This window comes from Mercenaria mercenaria, chromosome 6 (genome assembly GCF_021730395.1).
Source record: "Mercenaria mercenaria strain notata chromosome 6, MADL_Memer_1, whole genome shotgun sequence".
Taxonomy (NCBI): domain Eukaryota; kingdom Metazoa; phylum Mollusca; class Bivalvia; order Venerida; family Veneridae; genus Mercenaria; species Mercenaria mercenaria.
In genome coordinates this window covers 73,504,161-73,528,437 of record NC_069366.1, presented here as the reverse complement: position 1 = coordinate 73,528,437, position 24,277 = coordinate 73,504,161, and the positions used below count along the sequence as shown (strand labels likewise).

The window sequence follows — 24,277 nt, the reverse complement described above, 5'->3', positions numbered from 1 at the left end:
ATAGATTTATAGAGAGAAAAGGTGAAACTCGGCGGCAATTTTTCGTTTTTAAGTTCCTTTTAATGCACAGTTATCAGGCATATATATAAATAAAAAAGGGTTTTAAGGAAATAGCCAAATCCTTTCGAGCTTGTATATTTAATATATTTCTCAACAGGTTTCAAAAATTATCATTAGGAGGGTTACAAACAATATGGCGTCCTATGACGTCGTTAATAGAAACACTGTTAAATAAATGACGTCTAATTTACTTACGAATGAAAATGAAGTGACATCGTTGTAAAAAAAATTCTGTATGATGTTTATGTGTTTCTATTAAGTGAAGGTTTAAACTGCCTTATAAAAATTATTTCTCGTCGTTTTCTACTGACTATACTGTCCGTGAACATTTTGAAAAATGGAAATATTTTATATTTCGGGAACTTAGGTCCCGCAGAAACGTCAATATGTTCGATTAAGTAAAGTACCCTTTTGGTATATATATTTCATTTAAGTTGTTTTAGGACCGTCTTTTATGACTAAATTTCTTACACGGAGCGTCTTTTCCTTTGCCTGCCGTCATCCAAACCATAACATATAACTCCTATATTCATTTTACTGAAACATATTGAAGTGCAAGGTGTCCCTTATCAAATTCAAAGGACATCAAAATATATCATAAAACCTTTTATTTCTTTTATGGACCATAATTTAGTAACCCTTAATCAATTTTCATTTAAACTTGGCATAATTTAAATATATAGTGCTATGAAGTGTACAGAGTTTGTTTGTCCTAGATATTCAAAAATATCTTCTAATACCCTGAAATCCCGAAAATAAGCCTCGGCTTATTTTAAATTCTCGTAAGTGTTTGGTGACATGATCGAGACCGGCGCTGAGTCCGTGGAACTTTTGAGTAAACGATTAAAAAACCCGGCTGATTATTGCCCATTTATAACTTACACAATATTATACGTGATAAACACCGGAGTATGTTATCTTATAAGTACATTGTGTCCAAACAAGGTCATTGATACTTTTTCTGATACAAAAAAGAAGACGGCTTATTTTTGAGTGTTGCTAATTTGTGAGCCCCTTTTGCCTGCAGTGATATGGTGGCTTATTTTTTAGACTGGCTTATTTTTAAAACCGGGTTATTTTCGGGATTTCAGGGTGTTGCAATATTGCACTAGGTATACTATTGCTTGGGCTATAACGTTATAATCCCTATTCAGAATTTAATTCATCAAGTATATCCGAGGCTGGACTGGAAATAACATAGACAGGCGTCTTTTTTGATGGCAAATTAGTTTCACAAAATTGTTGTTATTATTGTTTTTAAATTACTATTTACCCATTTAAATACATGTTAGTTTTATATATTACATACACTTGAAAGAAGAAATGAAATGTTCCATTCACCAACAATGCAAATGGAAGACCAAGAACTGCATGGATGCATAGACGATATCATAGCAATCCTTAAAGATCCGAAAGAACTAAAAGCAAGACAAGATGCTAAAAGAGCTGTCTCCAAGCTGAAAGAGGTATGTTGCGGAATTTATTTTGTGCCAGCATTATCTGAGGTTTGACCACGTCATAAAATGCCTGAAGGTGAAAATTAATAAGTATTCATAAATATATATGAATGCTTTATTACGGCCCCCTTCGAAGAAGGTGGGAAATATTGTTTTGCAGATGTCGGTCGGTCGGTATTTCGGTATTCCGGATGATAACTAAAGAACGCTTAGGCCTAGGAATATGAAAGTTTATAGGAAGATTTGTCATGACCAGCAAATTACCCCTATTGATTTTGAGGTTAGTAGATTAAAGGTCAAATTCACAGTGACCACAGATAAACGTTTTTTCGGATGATAACTCATGAACGCTAGGACCTAGGATCGTGAAAAATGATTGGGAGGGATATCCATAACCAGCAAATGACAAAGGTCAAGGTCACAGTGACTCGGAACAGTTAATCGTTTCCGGACGATAACTTAAGAACGCTTGGACCTATTATCACGAAACGTAATAGTGAGTTTGGTCAGGACCAGCTGACCTCTATTGAGATGAGGTTATTAAGGTCAAAAGTCAAGGTCATAGTGTCCTGGAACAGTTAAACTGTTTCCGTATGATATCTCAAGAACGCTTGAGCCTAGGATCATGAATGCTGATAGAGAGGTTGATTATGACAGCAGATGACCACCTCTATTGCTTTTGAGGTCAGAAGATTTAATGTCAAGGCCAGCATTGACCCGGAACAGTTGAAATGTTTCCCGACCATAGCTTTGGAAAGCTTAGGCCTAGGATCATGAAAGTTGATAGTGAGGTTGGTCATGACCAGCAAATGACCCCTATTGATATGGAGGTCAAAGGTCAAGGTCCCAGCGTCCTGAAACAGTGTAGCTGTTTCCGAGTGGTATTTCAAGAACGTTAGGGTCTAGGATCACGTAAGTTTACAGGGAGGTTGATCATTATCAGCAAATTACTCTTTTTGACTAAGAGGTCAGTAGGTTTAAGGTCAAGGTCAATTGACCTGGAACAGTTAAACGGTTTCCGGACGATGACTTAAAAACGCTAAGACCTAGGATCGCAAAACTAGATAGAGAGATTGACCATGACCAGCAGATGAACCCTATAGCTTTTAGGTCAGTAAATCAAAGGTCAAGGTCACATTGACCCAGATCAGTATAACCTTTTTGCCAAATACTAGAACATTCTTTTATCTAAGATCACATTGCATACGAAAGTCACTTATGACCATTTATTATTGATTTGAGGTCAGTACATCAAACATCCAGTTCACAGTGACCACATAATTTCTGTTCCTTGTGCAGTTACTGAATGCATCAAGGGGGCATTTCGTGTTCTACGAGCTCTTGTTTACAGATTCTTTCAACATGCTCAATACTACAAACGTAGCCCATCAAGGTGAAATTAATTGTATTAATATTGCTGATTCAGTTAAAAAGGTCATGTATCAGATACAATAATAAATATCCCTTTGTATAAGTGGAAACTTCAGAATTGGTGTAGCATTGCTCTCATAATAACAAACATGACTTTATTGTCAGTTGAAGCAGCAGAACTTTATCATAACAACGCACAACGAGGCTGAAGTATGTCGTGATGCTCTAGCTGCCATAACCAACAAATCGGAGGAACTGAAACAAATGATTCAAGAAGCGAAACAAGACATTGATAATAAACAAGCAGATGCTTCTAAATCTATTGATGATAAAGCACACACAGCTGCTCTTAAAGCGTTGACAAACCACAATGATATCCAATCTCTTAAACAAACGGTTGAATGGTTGAATGGAAGAATACGCAATCTTGAATTGGACAACTCTATGTTCAGACAGGAAATATCCGTTATAAAAGAGGTAATATATATGATATTTCATTTAATATATGCGAAGGTTTGATTACAGCACCATTAATTATATGGTATTATATATGGTATTAAAAGTAAACTGCTAACTAATACATGGCATTCAACATATACAGGATATCATTTTCAGACAAGGGAAATGAGGACAGCCTTAATGTACTGGCCTTCGCAGATTCGTACTGTTTAACGGAGTAATTAGAAATTTTGTTTCGCTTTGAGCAGAACCATCGACCATCAATAAGCCAGCTTGATGGCTTGCTCTCATGAACGTATTCTAAATCTCAAGATGGGTTTCAGCGGTGATGGCCAAGCAATTCAAATTCAGCCCTCATAGACCCTATTTAACAATTTTGTTCAGTGCATAAAGTTACGACGCATATTTACTGGATCTGAAAAAGCAACAAAGTTCTCTAAGTAATTATATATCTCCGTTATATTTACAGCGGCTTAACGAAATAGATAACAACATTGACACACTGCAAACTGCAAGAGAACAACAGATAAAACGACTGAAGTATGTGGAAGAGAAACAAGGTAACGGTATAATTATTTTAAACGGCCAATGAAAATGTGTATGATGCTGCTATTTCCTTGCCTATAGCTATACCTTGAATTTGGAGCTGATGTTGTTCATTGAACACAAAGTTCTTGTATTTCAGTAAAGTGTGAGTGTTTCAGTTGAGAGATTTTCTAAGAAATTTGTTTTCTCATACATCTTTTCCTTTCGTATGTAGATCACTACGTAGCTACAGTTTCCCGTTATAAATAAATTGTCCTCAGTCTGCTGTCCCGTTCCATTTCACTCATAAGTGGCGGGGGCTTTGGACAGATTAAGGCAAGTTGAATCTTTGCTGGTAAGTAAATTTTATTGTACAGGTACGTACTAGATGGCTTGACCTCCTTTCAGAAGTTAGGGGCCAACATACTTACCAGATTTAGGTAGATATAGCACTGGATAAATTACACATTAATAAAGATACATTTAGTTTTACTTTTGCATCTGCATTGACACCAACTGAAAGGAATAATGAACTACCTGTATCACAGTGTCCTATCGTTTCCTTGAAAAATCGGATTAGTAACGCATGATCTCGGATCAAATGGGGTGGGCATTGGTGTTTTTGGGTAAGAAAATAATATTTTTCTATTATTTGAAAATCATTGTCAAGGACGGCCAACAACGCAAGATGTGCTCCAAACTCGTAGCTTATCTAAGCACTTCCCTCAATTACTTTGGAAAACCATGCAAAAATAGCAGGTAAGCAATGCCGCGACTCAGAAAAAGTATTATTTTATTACGTTTATTACGTTTATTACTTCGAAAAACACACTAATTTACTACTTCCACGATATCCCTGACACATTCCTTTAACATATTTTATCATAAATGATGAATTAAATTTCCTAGAAGACATGTGTAAGGCAAGTCACCGTGCCGGTATTTAACGCAGGAGACATAGGATCAGCAACTGCAAAATACAGTAAAATAGGAGCTTCGGAGTTTTACTCTGTGTTCGTTTTCATCAATTTACAAGGGAAACATGCCTGTACTTATCAATCAGAACAGTGATAAGTAGTGACATCACAAAGAACAACACGATCAAAAAGAGGATAAATGCATCACTCTGGTAAGAGTCACGTCACCATATGTTGAATTATTACGTCTGTTACACTGAAGAATTTTGTCTTTATGTCTTTTCATAAGTCTCTTCAGGTTTGATTTTGTTGCATATGTTTGATAGCATATGTAGCATTAAGACATAATAATGAAAGGATAATGCAACGACTCACCTTATTTCTTTACTTACATAACTATTAATTTTAGAACTCCTACAGTTCCGGTAATTATAACTCTGCCATTGAAGTATCATTAACTCTTTTGTCAATTAACTTCCAAAAAGAGGTAGAGCTATTATTTACAGACTGTTATTTTTGAGAGAATAGCTTGCAAAGCAAGGACCCAAAAACTTTTGCCTTATTTTAGTCTGAAAAATGAAAATTTATATACTAGTCGAAAGGAGGTAAAATCACAAGAGTGAGAACCATCTAAGAATAGTCTCGTAAATGGGGACAAGTTCTTACTACAGGAATTCTTAAAGGTATACCTGCGTGTTAATTGCGAATGTTTTTGACATTTTGTTAGAAACGCATTAAGTTAATAAATGTGCTAAGGTGAGAAATAAAATTACATTATAGAATGAAAAGTGATTCCAAGTAACAGTATCTTAATTCTGATCTCGAGAAAAATCTCTTGAAAATGCTTATAATTTGAAACGGAGCTAAGTATCAGTACATATTTTATGTAGATAATATAGACAAATTGATTTTATACATGCATGCTTTTTTCTGTCAAAATCATTTTGACCACAGTGCAACCGAATTACTGCCCTTCAAGAAATAGTATTTAACGGGGTTTCAGAAGAATAATTAATTACGTAAAAACAATAAATTGCTACTTAGACTAGTACGTTATCAGGAGACAATACTTATCACTGTTTCTGAAAGATTAATTAAATGAATAATGGTACGTTTGTCTTAGAAATTGATGAAAACGTACACAAAAAAATGCGTTACTGCATCCTGCAGCCGCCGATCCTTTGGCCCCTGCGTTACTGATCAGTTCAGTCATAAATCACCCTTCAAAACATTTAATTTATCTTTTGTAACACCAACTTGTTTCAAGAATGTATCAGAGACAACACGGAATTGATAATATGTATGTTTATCAGAGAACGTACTGGAAATAACGTTTTTTCTGAGTCATGGCATTGTTTATCTGCTATTTTGACATGCTTTTCCGAAGTAATCGAGAGAAGTGCATAGACTTGCTGGAAAACAAATAGCAACTAGCATTGCTTAATGTTCAGAGCACCTTGAGCTGTATGCCGTCTCTGACATTATTTCTAAATGACAGAAAAAGACAGTTTTCAAATTTCTTACCAAAACCACTCCATTTGATTCGAGTTCATGCGTTACTGATCCGGTTTTTCAAGGTAACGATTGGACACGGTGTGTTTGGTCATCCTGCGTGACCTGCGTCAATTCATTTGAAAGATTTGTTTGTATTTTATTGTATATGATGTGTGATATGTTGCACATTACAATATATTTAAACGTTAGTTGGGTTTGATTTTATTATTCCCCACCGAAGGCGGAGGGATATAGTTTTGGTGTTGTCCGTCCGTCTTTTTGTCATTCCTTCCTTCCGTTCATCCGTTCTTCCATATCCGTAACCATATTTAGGAAGTGGTTTGCAATATTTAGATAGAACGTCATATTTACCTGAGGGAAATGCGGCTGGTCAATTTTCAGTCAAATTGCTCAAGTAACACCAAAGTTTATCCATGAGTAGTTTCTAGTCTTAATGTTATAGAGTACTAGTGTATGGCAATTTCTTCTTCATAAATTGTGACATATTTGACCTAGAACTATGAACCCTTAATTTAAAATAAGATCATTATTTTGTTGTAGTGCACACACAAATTCATCAGGATCTCTTCAGTAACTTCAGAGTTATTGCCCTTTAATTGTTTAAAAACTCCACATATTTGTACATTACAAACTAACCAATTGGTTGAATTTCATGAAATTTCTTTCATTTTCTTCATGAACATTTATTATCAACATGTGAAGTTGTGTACACACATCCTGCCACTCCCACTGCCCTAGTCACACCCCTTCCCGACCCCCAATCCCAAATTTTGTTTTTCATTTTTTAAACATTAAACCTTCCATGAATATTCATCAGCATGTAAAGTTGTACCCTTTCCACACCTCGCCCCACCCAGTCACACCTACCACCCCTTCCCCCAGCAAATTTGTTTTCTTCATTTTTTCCATCAGTATTCATTATGAACATATGTAGTTTTATATCCTCACCCAGTTACCCCCCCCCCCCCCCCCCCCCCCCCCCCCCAGAAAAAAAGAGAAAAAAAACCATCTTTTCTTTTTAGATTTGTCAAACCTTCCATGAATATTTATCAACATGAAGTTGTATCCACCCGCACCCCGTCACCACCCACGTTCCATATTTTTTACTTGATTGTGCTTTCTTATGATCATTTGTTCAAATGTAATGAAATTATTTGCTTCTTAGTAAGATACTTAACTTTTTGCCGGATATATTTCGTTGCCATTCCTCACCACAAATTCAGTCGGCGGGGGATACCAATCAATCGAATTTGCTTGTTTAATATAATTCCAATATTGTGTAGAGTCATTTAATATGCATTGACATCTACATCACTGGTTACAGTTGGGGATTGCATAGTTTTCAATGTATTGATAGGTAGGGCTTTTTACAATGTCATCTGCATTAAATTAAGTAAGAAGTTTCGAAACAACTTAAATAACATTCTGAAAATGATCATATCATCAAATGTTTTGTCTTATACTTGGTCTTAAATAATACATATCAACTGTTATCCTTAATTTTCAAGTATGTCTCTATAATCTAAAAATTTAGGCACTGTGTGTAGGCTGAGGTGCTACAAGTTTATCAAAACTGGATCGATAGCAGCAATTTTCTAAGTTCGGTTGTTTGAATGCATAAATACGATATTAATATTTTACTCCTTATTTAAGCACAATGTATTTCTACTTCTTTATTCAATTAAACATACACGTGACAGTATCTGATTGACAACGTTTTGGGAAATATTTTTAGAAATTAGGAAGTTTTGCACTATTTGGCTATTGATTGAATATCTTGTTGAGTTGTTGATTGTTAAGGCTAAGAACGTGGCATTCCCATCAAATATTAGTCCTTGTTTTTTATACGCCCGAAGGGACGTACTATGTTCTCCGTCTGTCCGTCAGTCCATCCGTCCGTCCGTTAGCAATTTCGTGCTAGCTCTGTTACTCTTGAACCTCCTTAAGGATTTCAAAGAAACTTGACACAAATGTTCACCACACCGAGACTACGTGCGAGTACATGTTTCGGGTGACTTAATTTGTTTAAAAACCGAGCCTTTTTTTCTGTGGTACAACATGGATGGTATCTCCAATGTTTAGGTGTATTTTGACATACTTGTACCTGGTAAGGATTTATTTGTGGACTTAGAATTATTTTATAAAAATTCTTCCCGTTGTTGTTCCTGTCTTTTGGGCTTCATTAGTCAACCTTGCTCCCATCCTCAGATGTAACCATTCGGATGTATATTTCCCCGCTTGGCGGAGCTCTTGTCATATTATTTGAAACGGCAGCGAGGGATATAGCTGCCATTAAGACTGTTTTCTTGTAATTAAATAGTATACTGTTATTTAGTGGTTCTTGAGAAAGAAAGATTCATATTTTTATGCCCCCTGTTGAGAGTGCAGCGTCCTTTTGTCCGTTCGTTCTTTTTTCTGTACCCTTGCCACCCATAAAAGGATATAAATACTACTAGGCTAAATCACCAGTAGCTCAAAGGCAATGGTCACATTTGGAGATCCTTTTCCTGTCCAGTCCATATCTATGCTCTTCCATCTTTGAAGGGACTTTGATATTCCCATAATGCGATGAAGTGTCATGCATAACAGCAAGAGGTCAAAGAGTTTTCTCCTGTCCAGTCCATACCTCTGTCATCGTTGAAGCAATTTTATATCACTTGGAACAAATGTATCCCACGTCTGCTTAACCCAATAGTTAGAGTGCAGATCTACTGATCGCAAGGTCTTGGATTAGATTCCCGGGCGGAGCGTGCGCTCTCCGTGACGAGTTTTGTCTTTTGCGCGAAAACTGGCGTTAGACCAAAAGTAAACAAACACAATATCACTATGTATCATGCGCAACACCCAGCCAAGGGACACACTTGGAGGTCAAACGTCAATATTGCAATTTTTTCCTGTCGGGTCCGTAATTGTCACCCTTGAAGGGATTCAAGTATTACTTGGCACAAATGGCATGTTACGCGCAACACCCAGACCCCTAGACCAAAGTACAAGATCACATTCAGAGAACAAATGTCAATAGGTTTTTTCTTGCTGTCCGGCCTATAACTCTGGCATCAATCAAAGGATTTTATCATTACTTGAGACAAATATTCCCCATAGTGAGGCGCTGTGCTGTGCGCAAAACCCAGGTCCCTAATTCAGAAGTCAATGTCACACTCTGAGGTCAAATTTCAACAGGTGTTTTTGTCCTGTACATAACTCCGCCATCTATCAATGCATTTAATTATTCTTGTCACAAATGATTCCCAGAATGAGACAACTTGTCAGGCACAACACCCAGACTCCTAGATCAAAGATCAAGGTCACACTCTGAGGTCAAAGGTCAATAGGTGTTTTCCTGGTCCGTTCCATAACATAAAGGTTATGCAGAAAAGATCAAGCATTTACTCAGATATTACGGATCAGTAACCACTTCCATTTAAATGAACAATATGGGGAGCGGGGCGTGCACTTTCTTTTTCTTGATATATTATATTAACGACACAGGCTAGTGAGAGCGATATGGAATATTGTCAACAATAGTTGTAGCGATGTGTTTGTTTTATTTTTGGGGTTTATATGTCATATTACCCCAGCCTGCCTGTGTTCTTAGACTTTTCATTGACAGAGGCTGTATAACTATATTACTATGTAAGTTTCTAGTTTTGATAGGCCATGTTTGTAACACACTTCTGTACGGGGTTTTGGAAACTAACAACAGACGTGTGCTAGACAAAACATTAGTACACTAAAATACATCCTAGTTGGAATACGAAATTTAACATTGAGTTTCTAATTTAGGAAACATAATTAATATCATAGGCTAGAAATAAAAACTATAAGAATATCCTTTATAATAAAAAGAACGCGACCAATTAGAATAATTGATTTGACCGAGTTTGCTCTTGAGAAGTAATGAAATAAGCAACGCGTCACGCGATATCGATAGCTATAAAATCTATAAGAAGATACTTTGGAATCATAGAACGCAACCCAAAAACGTCATATAATGCTAAATAATTCGATAACGTCAGCTCTTTGAAAGGCTTGGTTATTGTTTTTTAACCAGTCACTTACAGCATGTGTCTTTTCGTCCTGCCAGTATCATCATCTAACTTAATTTATGTCAGTCAGTAAATGATGAGATATAATATTTAAACAAAACAACTAGAAGAATTTAAATCATCCAACACGATTTTAACTATCGTCTAAAACCAGTTAAGAACTGTTACTCTTGTTCAGTTTTGTTTCATTCAGTTTAAAACGTCTTATTTTACAGCACTTCAGAAAGGTTTGGTAGAATTTTATCGGCGCCATTACATAAAAACATCGATTTCACCTCTTAAAATCCAACAGAACAACATCTGCATACAGGAAGTCTATATGAAACCCAAAATGGCAATTGCAGAGGAAACAAAACCCAATGGTAGAAAACAGGACGAACATTTCACGCGCACGAAGGAAAGCAAATCTATACATAGGTATCATGAAATATTCAAAACTCATGGGCGCAGACATAAAGCAATCTATGTGTTGGGTGATGTTGGAACTGGAAAAAGTTCTTTCTGCAAAATGATGATTCAGAATTGGTGTAAAGCTGTAACTGATACTTCAATCAATAGTGTGACCTATAATGAGTATTACCATTCTAGCGAGTCTGATGCCTATGGTAGATATGAAAATACAGACACATCGGATGACAGTGATAGACATGAAGATACAGATGGCAGTGACAGATGTGGAGGTACGGACGACTCTGATTCCAGTGATGAGTCAAGGAAATCTGTTGGTAGAGACAGTGACTTGTCGTCTGCGTCTAATGCAGGATCATTGTCTGATACTGAATCTTATCATAGTGATAACCAATCTTCTGGCGCAGTTGATGAAAATATCAACGAAATGAGAAATTTTGATTTTCTTTTCTTTATACCCCTGCAGAAAATGTCAGGAGTGAATGAATTAACAGAAATGATTAAAGCAATTGCTGGAACCTCTGATTTTATGTCAATTGATCTGATAGAAACAATTTTCGAGCAAGAATCCGAACGTTGTCTGATTTTAGCTGACGGCTTAAATGAATGGACTCCTCCACAAAATGAAAATCCTTTACCACATGTCAGTTATGGGTTACCAAATAGATACAAAATAAGAAATGCCACATGCGTCACTCTTTCTCGACCATTGGCTAAAGGAGTTCTTAACATGAAGTCTTCGGAATACGATCAGAAGGTGCAGTTATTAGGAATACACATGGCATCTGTAAAATGTTTCATTGCAAAATACCTATCAGCCTTCAACGCAGACGATCGGTCTGTAACAACATTTATGAAGAAAATAAAAACAGACGAACTTTCGCATCTAGAGAATACTCCTCTGCTTTTGCAACAACTCATGTGGTTATACTGCACGGGTCATGAAATTGGAAAATCTATCAGCGATACATACAGTCACCTTGTGAATGTCATGCTTGGTTGGTCACAGAACAAAGAAGAGGGAAAGGAAATGGAACAAGATCAAATAAGAGTTCCAAAACAAGATAAGCATGTGCAGCAGCTACCTAGCCTTTTACAAAGATTTCCAAGATGTGAATCAAACAAGCGACTTCTACTTCTCTAAGCAAAAGTGGCTTTTGATGCATTGCCGTTAGAAATGGGATCAAGTACATTTAGTCGAACGCATCTTCAGAAGAGAGGTTTGTCAAACGAGGAAATAAATTCACTCCTAAAGTTTGGTATTCTTGTTGAGGAGAATTGCTTTGATCCTACAAAGGAAAATACTAAGTTAGAATTTATCCACATATCGTATCTTGAGTTTTTCGCGGCAGTATATTTGTCCAGCTATTATTATTATGAAGATCAGTTCTCTGGACCTGCTCTGACACCAACAAAACAGATAATGGCTCTCTTGAAAGACCTATTTCTGAAGTATAAAACAGCTGCCGACATACTCCAGTTTTCAAACTTTCTTAAAATGATGTGTGGATTATCTCCATTCATGATATCAAAACTGTCAAAATTAATTTCAGATGTTGTATATAGGGATGAAAGTATTGAAACGTACAGGAACTCTTTATCAGATGAGGATTCGTTGTACAATGAAAGGCATGTACATCAGATCCAGCAACTTATATTCAACTGCATGTCTGAGTGTGATTTAGATGATCAGCCGCTCATTAGTCTGTGCGATGTTGTCATGCACGGCAACACAAATGTGTCTTTTCTACAAAGGATAATACCAGACACTGTATTATGCTTTTATGCTGAGTATATCTTAGACGGAAAAGTTTGGAGATGGATTGCACGATTGCAACAACTGCAATATATGTACATTGGTTGTAGTTGCTTACCGCATAGTAAGATGGTATTGCTATCTGCGTTAATAAAAGAAGCTCCTTTAAGATGCCTCACACTTGTCCGTGTAGTTTGCTCGGAATCTGATTGTGAAGGTCATAATTTGGATCTGTATAAACATGATCAGCTTCAGAAACTTGAGCTCAGAAGATGTGACCGTATGGCCATTTCTGACATAAACACTAAACGTCTCGAAATTTTCAACTGGAATTCTTTCTGTACTTACTCATTAAATGAAAAAAGCTTTCCTAAAGGCCGCTGTTTAAAAGAACTTTACCTCAATGGTTATCAAAAGAAACCTTTTAAATACACCAAACATGTGGATTCAGTTATAAAGACATTGAGACAACTACGGACACTCAGATTACGTGATGTAGATATTGCTGACAATACTCTCAGTGTTTCATATGGGATGAAACATCTTGAACAAATTGAGATACGTTATGTCGCGATGAGCCTTGAAACATGGTGTAGATTCGTTGATAGTCTTTGTGATCTTCGACAATCTGTTCAAGTGGATGTCACTATCGAAGCACTTGACTGTTTCAAATTTAAAGAAAGTCGAAATTATGTAAGGAAGAATAAAGACAAGTTTAGAATGATCAACGATAAGTTGCGCAGTTTCAAGTTTAGTACTAAGAAGTAATTGTATCAAGCTTAAACGTTTCAAATCCTAGGGACGTTGTGGAATGAAAACTGAAACATGTATAATGCCCAAAGAAAGTGAGAACGGAATTCTTTTTAAAGCGTATTATGTTCACCTTACAATTGTCTAAAAAATGAAAACTTTGCTTGGGAATGCTTTTATTTAAAAGTTAATGCTTTTGTTATTGCTATTATTATACAAATAGCATCTAAATGTGATACGACACTTACTGACAGCTGTTTACTTCACGAATTTATCTTAAACATAGGAAGTGTGGCAATATTAATATATATAGGACATTGTGTTGAGTGATGTTAAGGATTAAGGATTAAGAGCAAGGTGTAGAAAAGATCAAGTCTGATCAGACAATTAAACGGAAGCTTAAAAGGGACAATATTTTAATGTGAAGATTTAACTAGAAGGAACCAGAAAAATGGGTGTGGACATTATGACATATAGAATACGAATTGGTAATATGAATTTCAGAAAAAATATATATTTCAGAACAAATGTTAGCACAAGCGGGTGGTGTAGAAACCTGGGCCTTTATCGGAAAACAGAGAAGACAAAATTCTGGGAACAATAAGTGCCTTAGAATGTCGATTAATGGATCAGTTGAAGGTAGTCCATGAGGAACTTTCTGACATGAAGCGAGATGTGTCTGAAGTAAAAAATCAATGTTTAGAAAATAAAAAAGAAATAAAGAGTATGAGACAAAACCAGACAAAAATTACAAATAACATGGAAGTTATGAAACAGGAAATGACGCATTTAAGAGACAAAAACTTAAAGACTACAACTTGATGCGGAGTATTTAGAGGAACAGGTTGACAGAAAAGATAAGAAAATTGAAAAAACAGAAGAAGACGTAGAACGGTTAGATAGAGAATCAAGAAAGAGCAGAATGAGAATCTTTGGTTTGCCAGAGGAACCAGATGAAAATGAAAAAAATCAATGTTTAGAAAATAAAAAAGAAATAAAGAGTATGAGACAAAAAAACCAGACAAAAATTACAAATAACATGGAAGTTATGAAACAGGAAATGACGCATTTAAGAGACAAAAACTTAAAGACTACAACTTGATGCGGAGTATTTAGAGGAACAGGTTGACAGAAAAGATAAGAAAATTGAAAAAACAGAAGAAGACGTAGAACGGTTAGATAGAGAATCAAGAAAGAGCAGAATGAGAATCTTTGGTTTGCCAGAGGAACCAGATGAAAATGAAATCAGGCTTAAAGAAGCAGTTGTAGAAAGCGTCTTAAAAGTAGCATGTCCAGATATAGAATGGGAATCAGATGATATAAAGTATACATTTAGAATTGGTAATACATATGAACGCACGTAAGAGATATATGTGCGTTAAACAAAACACTTCAAATGCGGCTGTGTTAGGAGACTGTGGTCGTTATCCACTGTTTACAGCGGCAGCCAAACACTGTATAAAGTATTTGTTGAAAATACTAAAAATGCAGAATTATAGACTTGTAAAAAAATGTTATAATATGATGTTAGTATTTGACGAGATGGGTAAAACAACATGGGCTATTGGTATTAAGGATCTATTAAATATTAACGGATTTGGATATATGTGGAACCAACAGTTAGTTACCAATGAAACAATGCTTATCAAGTCATTTGTTAATCGGTTGTGTGACCAGTACAGACAAAATTGGAATAGTCATATAAATAACAGCCCTAAGTTATCGACCTATTGTTTGTTTAAGTATGACTTTAAACATGAAGAGTACTTATCTGTAATTACAATACGTAAATTTAGGAATGCCTTAGCAAAGGTACGTACATCCTCGCACGATTTAGAAATAGAACGAGGGAGGTATAATGATACAACAAGGGAGGATCGTATATGTAAGATATGCCAGATGGCAGTTGAGACAGAATATCATTTTATTATGGTATGCCCTATATACGATGATATAAGACTGCAGTATTTGCCGGCAAAATATTACACAAATCCAACTGTACATAAATTTAATATTCTTATGAGTACAAGGTCTGAGATATTGTTAAATAATTTTGCAATATTGATATACCATGCTTTCACAAAACGAAAAGCAAATTTGTAATAGATAAAATATTTTTTGCTGATGCTATTTTGTTAATGATGCTTAATGATACAAATATGGCACCTGATTTGAACCAGTGATAACTTTATGAATGTATATTATGTGATAAGTATAGCTTTCATGATTACAAGATATTAAATTGTACATTTTACATACAATGTAATGTAATAAAAAAGTTGTCATGTTCTTAAGAATACCATATGTAAATGTATGTATTACATGGATACAATAAATTTGATCTTATCTAAAATAATTGCTACAGGTTACATCGTTAGTTTTCGTTTCTATAAAGATGACCATTTTTTAGAAATTTATAAGAATATTTCTTTAAATTTGAAATGTCACAGGCTTTAAAAAAATTTGTGCAATCTCATAAAATTATTATGACAACAATTACAGCTTTTACGTCTTGTATATTCCTTTGTTTCAAATGATTGCTATTGCTGAAATAAATTTCATTTTAAACACTGAAATGACAAGTCTAGTGATAAAAACAGTTAATCTAGTATGTAGTTAATACATTATTTTTCCTTGTGTATAATAAGTAAAAATATTCAGATACTATTTCTGTTACATTCAAACACATAATAAAGAATTAGGCTAATATTTATATGTCATAAGTTTATATCCAATGTTTTGGAGAGATACATACATCTTTGTTAATATTTGTAGATATAATACATGTGTATAAGTGATAATAAAATAATTTATTATTATACTATATCTATCTTTAGTGTACCTGTACATTTGTCTAAAATGTCTTTCTGTACTGCATTATATTGTTATGGGCCGGTGGCCAGTATCAAATAAACATTTTGTCATTGTCATTGTCATTGTGATTGAATGAATAATCAATACAAAGCTAAACAATGGAAGCAGATGTTACTCAGTTAATATTGCAGATGTTTTGCTATAATATAAACATTATATCCCAACTACAAATTTTGTTCAACTTCTAGCTTAGAAACTAGCATCCAAACATCCAAACAAAATAATACATTATTTAGTGCAGTTTGTCTATCATTGTCATCTATCGTTATATTAAATCGCAATAAATCCTATGCAAAGGTTACAAAGTTTGTAAATTTAAAAATATAAAATGAGGTACATAAAAGAAAATAAATCAAGAATAAAAATAGACTTATTTATGCTTAAGTCCTTCCCATTTTGTATCACATCCTACTCAGCTAATCCAGTAAACTGAAATTCGATCCAAAAGTTTTCTAATAATTGCTTTATAAATATTTGGAAGAAGTATATATGGTAGGTAAATCAACAAATATTGTTACAAAAACAAAAACAATTATGGTTCTTTCTGACATAGGAAACACATTATAATACTGATTATACATGTAAAAGGGAGCAACAGTCTGACATGTTGTAATCGATAAGCGTCGAAAAATATTTCTGGTAAAATCTAGCAAATTCTCATATCATTAAATTATATTTGAACGAACATTCTAAAAGGTAAAAACAAAGTTAAGGTATTTTTACGAATTAAGTCGACAACGTGTCGCTTACTAGCTTTTTTACAAGGCTAAGTTTATTCATATTAACACAGAATATTCTGTACACCAGCTAAAGCAAAACTTACCCTTGTAGTAGAATAATACGCACGTTCACTTGCACCGAATCAGAAAGAAAATGCCACTGTACATGTTATACCCTCCCACCTGAGTATGATAAAAGAACTGGAAAATTCACTAACCATTTCAATCGTACATTTTTTCACATAAGCGTGCAGTTCGATGAATGGGTACCAAGCCTATTGAACTAGCGGTAATTAATCTTTTATCATGCACCAGTCACATTGTCTCATTATTTAATATTTCAGAGATAAACCACATATTTATGCTTTTGTCAACGTTGAACTTCCCTAATGAACATCCGGTCTAGAGGTCAATAGGCGAAATGTTAACAAAAAAAAAAAAAAAATAAGAATGCAACATATTACCAGTATACGATAATTTATGAATGAAATTCGTCAAAGAAATGATTTTGAATTTGAAGTCATATATTGGTACCCATTTGTATTGTTTACTTAATTCACATAGCGTACTTTTTTTATTTTTATTTTATTTTTGTTGGGCTTAACGTCGCACTGAAACAATTGACTTTCCAGCTTTTGATGGTGGAGGAAGACCCCAGATGCCCCTCCGTGCATTATTTCATCACGAGCGGGCACCTGGATAGAACCACCGACCTTCCGTAAGCCAACTGGATGGCTTCCTCCCACGAAGAAACGTGCATTTGAACTAGACTTACATACATTTTCGCTTCGTCCTTTGTAATCTAGGCCGGAACTTAATTAGGGAAGTTCTTTCTGTATCGGTGATGAAACTATAAACTACGCGTTGTTTCTCTGAAATAAGACATGTGATTGGTACACAATTTAAGAAATATTACCACTTGTTCAGTGTACATAGCACACAGTTACCGAACTGCACGTTTTAGGTCAGAAATGCGCGATTTAAATGGATAAGTATATTTCCCTGTTCATGACCGTGGTTCTTATAGTATACCTATGAAATAGGGTATAACATGTACAGTGACATTGGTGCCAGTGCTCACATTTAGCCTTTGTATACGTGTATTCTAATAACAGATCATATCCTACGCATGCCTGTTGTTGTAAGAGGATACTGATCTTGTCGCAGAAATGTAAATATTTGATTTATCAGAGAGAACTAACTGAATTTCCATTTTAGCACATGTTTTTCTCTATGAACTTGGCTGCTCACAGACAGGCACGTGAATTTGTTTCTTTTTCATAAAAATGCACTATCGCTGAAACATGCATATTCTTCAACCAAATTCCCATATTACTCTGGCCAGAAATTATATGGATTAGAATTTTAAGTTATGAACTAAGATCGATCAGATATTACACAAAAGGACGATTGCTTTACCCTCTGAATTCCCTATACAAAAGCCATGTGAGTTGCTTCCATCTGACCTAAAAGATTTTTTTTTCAAAAAGGTTTACGCATGTAATTAAAAATAGTGTATTATTCAAAACAATTGTTAAACTGTTATCTTTGAAACGTTGATTTAAAAGAATAAAAAAGTACGGAACCATTTCTAGGGCTGAGAATACTACTACATTGTTAGATACCGTGAAATATAGTTAACTACACAAGAACTTGTCCTATATGTAAAGGAGCTTAATCAACGTCCAGATAGAGCTCCGATATGCGTCATAAAAAACAAAATGTTATCTGAAAGTAGATCATATTGTCAAATAAGCCTTGTTAATGACTACTCAAAGGCCAATCTTGCTATTCTGTTCGCGAGAAGTAGTGAAAAGTGCAACACCTCTCACGCCCACTAGCACTGGCTTAAGCTAACTTATATGGCATATGTATTGAATGGATTTTATGGTCCCGAAGAAGCAGAAAATAATATTATAACAACACTGGGTCCATACACTAGAAGAAGAAATAACAAAGATAACTCGCCAACAATGAAAGCCATGTTCCAGAAACGCATCCTCCCAAAACCGCAACCCAGCACGCGGATCCAACACATGCACGCACGCACGCACGCACGCACGCACGCACGCACACACACACACACACAGTAAATCAAAGCAAAGCAAACATACGAGCGCAAAGCAAAGAAATAAAGAGCAGAGTGGGGAACCGCCTTGGAATATCCAGTAGCAGAAACAAAACTGGGGAGCTTAAGAAAGAAGTCAACTTTGAAGAAGTAAAACATGACCGCTCAAAGAATGTTCGCTAAACTTGGTTAGAAACATACTTCCAAGTTTGTGCAAATGGTTCCGCCTGGCTTCCTATATGTATCCTATTTTTTCTGGACACTAAACAAAATTTTTGCGTTTAAGGAGACATTGTGTCACTGTCTTCAAGGTTATAATAGACATTTGCGAATTAAGACGGAGTGGACTGTTGACACCTAGGACGATCAATTTTTCAAAGGGACTATCTCATCACCTCAGTCATATTATGCATGGTAGGAAATAAAAATGTCCATAATGATGATGAGGTCTGGTTTATTATTCTACCATTTTTTGATTAGGGGTATAGATTTTGCTTTGTCTGTCCGTCCGTCTTTCCGTGAGAGAAAAATTGTGTATACACTTATCACCAAAGATACTTGAGCTAGCATCATTACACTTTACATAAATGTTCTTCTACATAAGAAATTGTGTATTGTATAAAAAGTGGTCAAGGAGAGCTACTGTCCGTATTCCGTCGTCGTCGTCCGATGCAAACAATTTTGAACACTCCAGAAACCAAAGGGGCCTCGTGACCGAGTTGTTAAGGTCGCTGACTTCAAAATACTTGTCCTCATCGATGTTGGTTCGAGCCTTACTCGGGGCGTTGAATGTTTCATGAGAAGTCATGCATCTGGCTTACGGAAAGTCGGTGGTTCTACGCAGTACCCGCTCGTAAAGAAATAATGCACGGAGTGGCACCTGGGTCTTCCTCCACCATCAATACTGGACAGTCGTCATATGACCTTAAATTGTATTGGTGCGACGTTAAACCGAACAAACAACAGAACAGAAATAACATATTGCCACTATATATTGCTAAGACGACGGCTTTTCTATGTTTTGTACTTGGTGACCTAGTTATTGATTCCCAAGTTTTAAACTCGACCCAGATTTTATGAAAATACCAAATGTCTGATCTATTTTTATGAAGATCAGGTAGGAAATATGCTTTAAGAGTGTTAAGAATATTTTTCTATGAATATGACTTAGTGGCTTACTGTTCTGGCCAAATCTCATGTAGAAAATTTGGCATCTGGAGTGTTAAGAATGTTTCGATAGATTATTATAATAGTGATATAACTACCGAAAAAAAGTACCACTAATACATGCTATTGGGCTGTAACCTCTAGTGTGTTAACAATGAAACTGTACACACCGTTACAACCCTGAGTACTTTGTGTCGGGTGTTCAACTCCTAATTTACGTTCATTAACATTCCTGTGCACTTTCATGGCGGCACCAAGTCGTTCAATACTTTTAGTGACATTTGTCTGACGGACGGACGAGTAGACAAGCAAAATCTATATCCCAACCTCATAGTGGTGACATGAGAATCATGAACTTATTACAGTTTTTCGCATGTTTTCAAACTGCACAAAATATAATCAAATTATATTAAGATGGTCCCATTTTATTCGCAAATTTCTAATAGTAGAATCAAGATCTCAATTTACGCAAGGGAGAAAACTGTTGACTGACCTCATGCATGTCATGTACGGATTGTTTTCTTTGAATATGAAATATCTAGGCGCTAATTTGTCCTGGTTGTATGTTGAAAATCACCAGTTCATATATTATCTGGCGATGTGAAACGTTTCAGCTTGTTAGCTACAGGTAGTGCCACGCATGTATTCTCTCATCGTGTTTTTTCTGTTACGTTGCGACGATTTATTTTAGTAAGGCTGGGACGATTTTAAAACTTTGAAACCAGTTAATCATTTGTATAAGATCGAATCGAGCCGGTTAATCGGCCGCCATATATGAAATGTTGTTTTCTTTTCTGACAATATAAAGGTACTTCCAGCAGCTAACTTCATTATGAACTTACGGACTTTATTGTTTGGAAGGAGTGTGATAATGAATAAGTTATATTTTGATGCATTTTATTTTATATATATCACGACAGGCAAATCCGAGACTACTGATTATGTTCAGTTGATGTGTTTTAGTGGAAATATACTGCGGGTCTGTGCTGGTCGAAGTAATGTATAAATATAAAGTACGGTGCGTGATATTTATTGTTCAAGAGCGATTAGCGGTTTTGCAAAATTGAAACTAGTAATCGAATAGGATCTAATTAACCGAATAATCGTCCAAGTCCTAATTTTAGTAAACAATCAAGTATTCTTCAAAAAAAAATCTTTTCACCTAAAAATTGTGCTCCCTTATTAAGGTTTATATGTGGCGACAGTAGTGGGTACTAACTGGCAGTATATTACTCTGAAGACACTCATCTGGTTAACACAAAACTTTTGCATATGTCAAATAATTACTGGATCTATAGAGGCATATATAACTAATTTTAATCCAAAAAGTGGATATGTATATTTGTATACTTAAAGGCTAAAAAAACAACATGTGCCTAAAGCCCTAAATGTGTTGTGGAACATCTGTTGAAGAAGAAAGACCAAAGTAGAAGGAGAACAACGGATAGAAAGTCTTAAAGGGGAATGTCATCCTACCATACATGAAAGGAAAGAGTGAACATCTGAAGAGAATTTTCAAACAACCCTTAAACCACAGCGCTTAGACAATACCCATGTAAAACCAACGGATAAAACAAGTAAACAAGAAATAGACAGCCCAATTTACCATATGAAATTTGAGGGACATGAAAAGTTTCAATGAAACAAGGATAACATAGGTGAAACTAAACGAACAATGAAAACAATGACGACCGAGTTCTAGTAGTAGCGAGGTATCACGCCACATGTTCCAAGACAGCCAAAGTCACGCTGTCTCATTGGAATTCGTGGGTAATCTTGACCGGGAACCCTATTTGTTTGAAAGGAGGGAGGAGGGTCAAGGAGGCGGTGTACATCAGAGCATTTAAGCCTGCGCTGAACTGGATCGTAGGTCGTTTCCAGTTACTGCACATATGGGACACAGCATTAACATCACTCACGCCCTCGGATGGTGTTAATCCTAATCCCCAGTCAATGTAAAGAAGATGTTGGCTGATGAAGTCATAGTAGATGGATTGAAGCTCCCAAGGTTAGCTTTCAATAAATCTTTGTGTGAGAAAGTAAAAGGCTATAAACATTTTAATAATGAATACGTCTAGTTGACCGAAATATGCCACAAAAATACTGTCGGCTTCAAAGACTTTTAGTTTATAGTATCTAATTCTTTGAATAACCAAGCTGAATAATATAAGATTTTTTGAATATTAGATAAAGCAAGATACATTCAATTTATTTCTTTATCATATCCATTTTTCAGTTGTTTTTTTCTCAGTAATTACACGATAATAAAAGAAGTATAAATTCAATTTTTAAAAAGGCAAAAGATATCGATTTTACTTATACGGCAAAAATAATTTAAATCTTTTCTCAAAATGGAGCTATGATTTCTAAAATTGTTGATTGTTGCAATCAATTATCCCTTGAACTGTGAAATATACCTTTTCTGTTTTCTATTTAAATCGATATCGATGGCCAAAAGTGGGCAAAATTTAGGGTCAATTGTACCATCAATATAATGCGCAAAGTACGGAAAACACAGACGCACGTGCCATGACATAATATGTCTGATTAAAACAACCAAACCCACACACACACTAGATAAAAACGCGTGCCTTAAACCATGGTCAGAAGTAAAACAAATCAATAAAATGTAATTCCTACTTGTTTTAGATACTTGTGTGTTTCAGGAGAAAAGACATAATAATATCTTAGTCTTATTAAAGGAGATTTCAACTTAACTCTACTCAAATAGTTTATTGCATTAAGCAAACAATTATATGTTTATAACAAAAACATATATATAGACTGAAGACATAGATTGCAAGGCGTATAAATTACACAATAATGGTGAACTATAGGTTGAACTGAATACATGCGGCGGAATTGACAGCATGTTCATTCTCTACATAAATTTGCAAAATATAAATATTTCGATAAACCTTTAACAACTGTTTTAGAATCCGACATTAACAAATTGGTAAATATTATGTAATGAATGCCAAGTATAATAGTAATATTCAAATGTGTCTTTTCTTAAATCTTTGTACTTATTACATGTAAGCAAAAAGTGATTGTGATTTTCATTTTCTATTTTTCGGCGATATATGACCATTTTGTGTCATTTCGCCGTAAAACCCAACTCACTCACTCATTTTCTATTTGTCCAAAGTTGCAGTTTTTACAAATTCTTTCATTCCTAGGCATACCTGTATATCTACCCTTTTCAATAGCCAAGTCATGAGACGACGTTCGAAATCTTGTTAAAGCAATTCTAAATCTTTTATCTTTTATAAAATCTAGATATTGTTCAAACTCAAAGTTATATTTCAAAATACTGTATGTTTCTAAGCTTCGGGAGTTGTTAATAGATCCATACCAGCTTTGATTTATAATTTTATAGTTAATCGGCATATTAAATTGATATTGCCAAAAATATGACAAACCGCACTCATCTAGTATAAGTTTGATTTGGAATGCCCAGTTGCATTTACTATATGTATCATTTTGGTCGACATCAGTTATTAACATCTTATAACTGTTGAACAATATTTAAGAAATAATAAATCTGTTCCTATATTTTATCAGTTAATAAAATATGGGCAGGAGTTTGGATGCGTAATAATTAAATCACGAGTGCGTAGCACGAGTGATTTAATTATTCGCATCCAAACGACTGCCCATGTTTTATTAATTGATAAAATTATTGGAACATATTTATTATTTCGATTCTAACAACACAAATAATTCGCATTTTACAGTACTACATTTTCAGCGTAATACGTCATTCGGGTCATATGCTTTTACAATTTACCCCCTATGGTTAGAGAGTGTTGCATAGCCAATGGAACGTATAGATATTTGTTTCTTTTTTATCAGAATTTTGAATAGTATTCATAAATAAGTAATCTAACAGCTCGCAAACTAATTATGAACAGAATCATCAAATTAGGCGAGTTGATCCTGTGTTACGAATGACGAGCTTAACTTTTATATGACGTAACATCATTATGACGTCATACTTTATGTCATACATTTATGACGTCACCGCTGAATCATAATTAAGCTAATTGAATTCGCTCGTAGAGATCAGAACGTGTTTTACGGACCTGCACAAAGTCATTATGACTTTTTAATACATTTATGTTTTTGAAATGCTGTTTTCAACCGTTTGGACCTGAAATAATTCGTATGTAATGGAACTGAAGT

General features: G+C 35.1%; 1 protein-coding gene across 1 annotated transcript; it reads left to right on the top strand.

The window, feature by feature from the left end:
* Positions 1–1,373: 1,373 nt before the first annotated feature.
* On the top strand, positions 1,374–16,503 carry LOC123550048 (uncharacterized). The gene is made up of 4 exons (XM_045338485.2): positions 1,374–1,526; positions 3,054–3,365; positions 3,817–3,907; positions 10,566–16,503. The coding sequence occupies exons 1-4, from the start codon at positions 1,389–1,391 to the stop codon at positions 11,900–11,902; spliced, it is 1,878 nt and encodes a 625-aa protein (XP_045194420.2). The 5' UTR covers positions 1,374–1,388; the 3' UTR covers positions 11,903–16,503.
* The last annotated feature ends 7,774 nt before the right edge of the window (positions 16,504–24,277 follow it).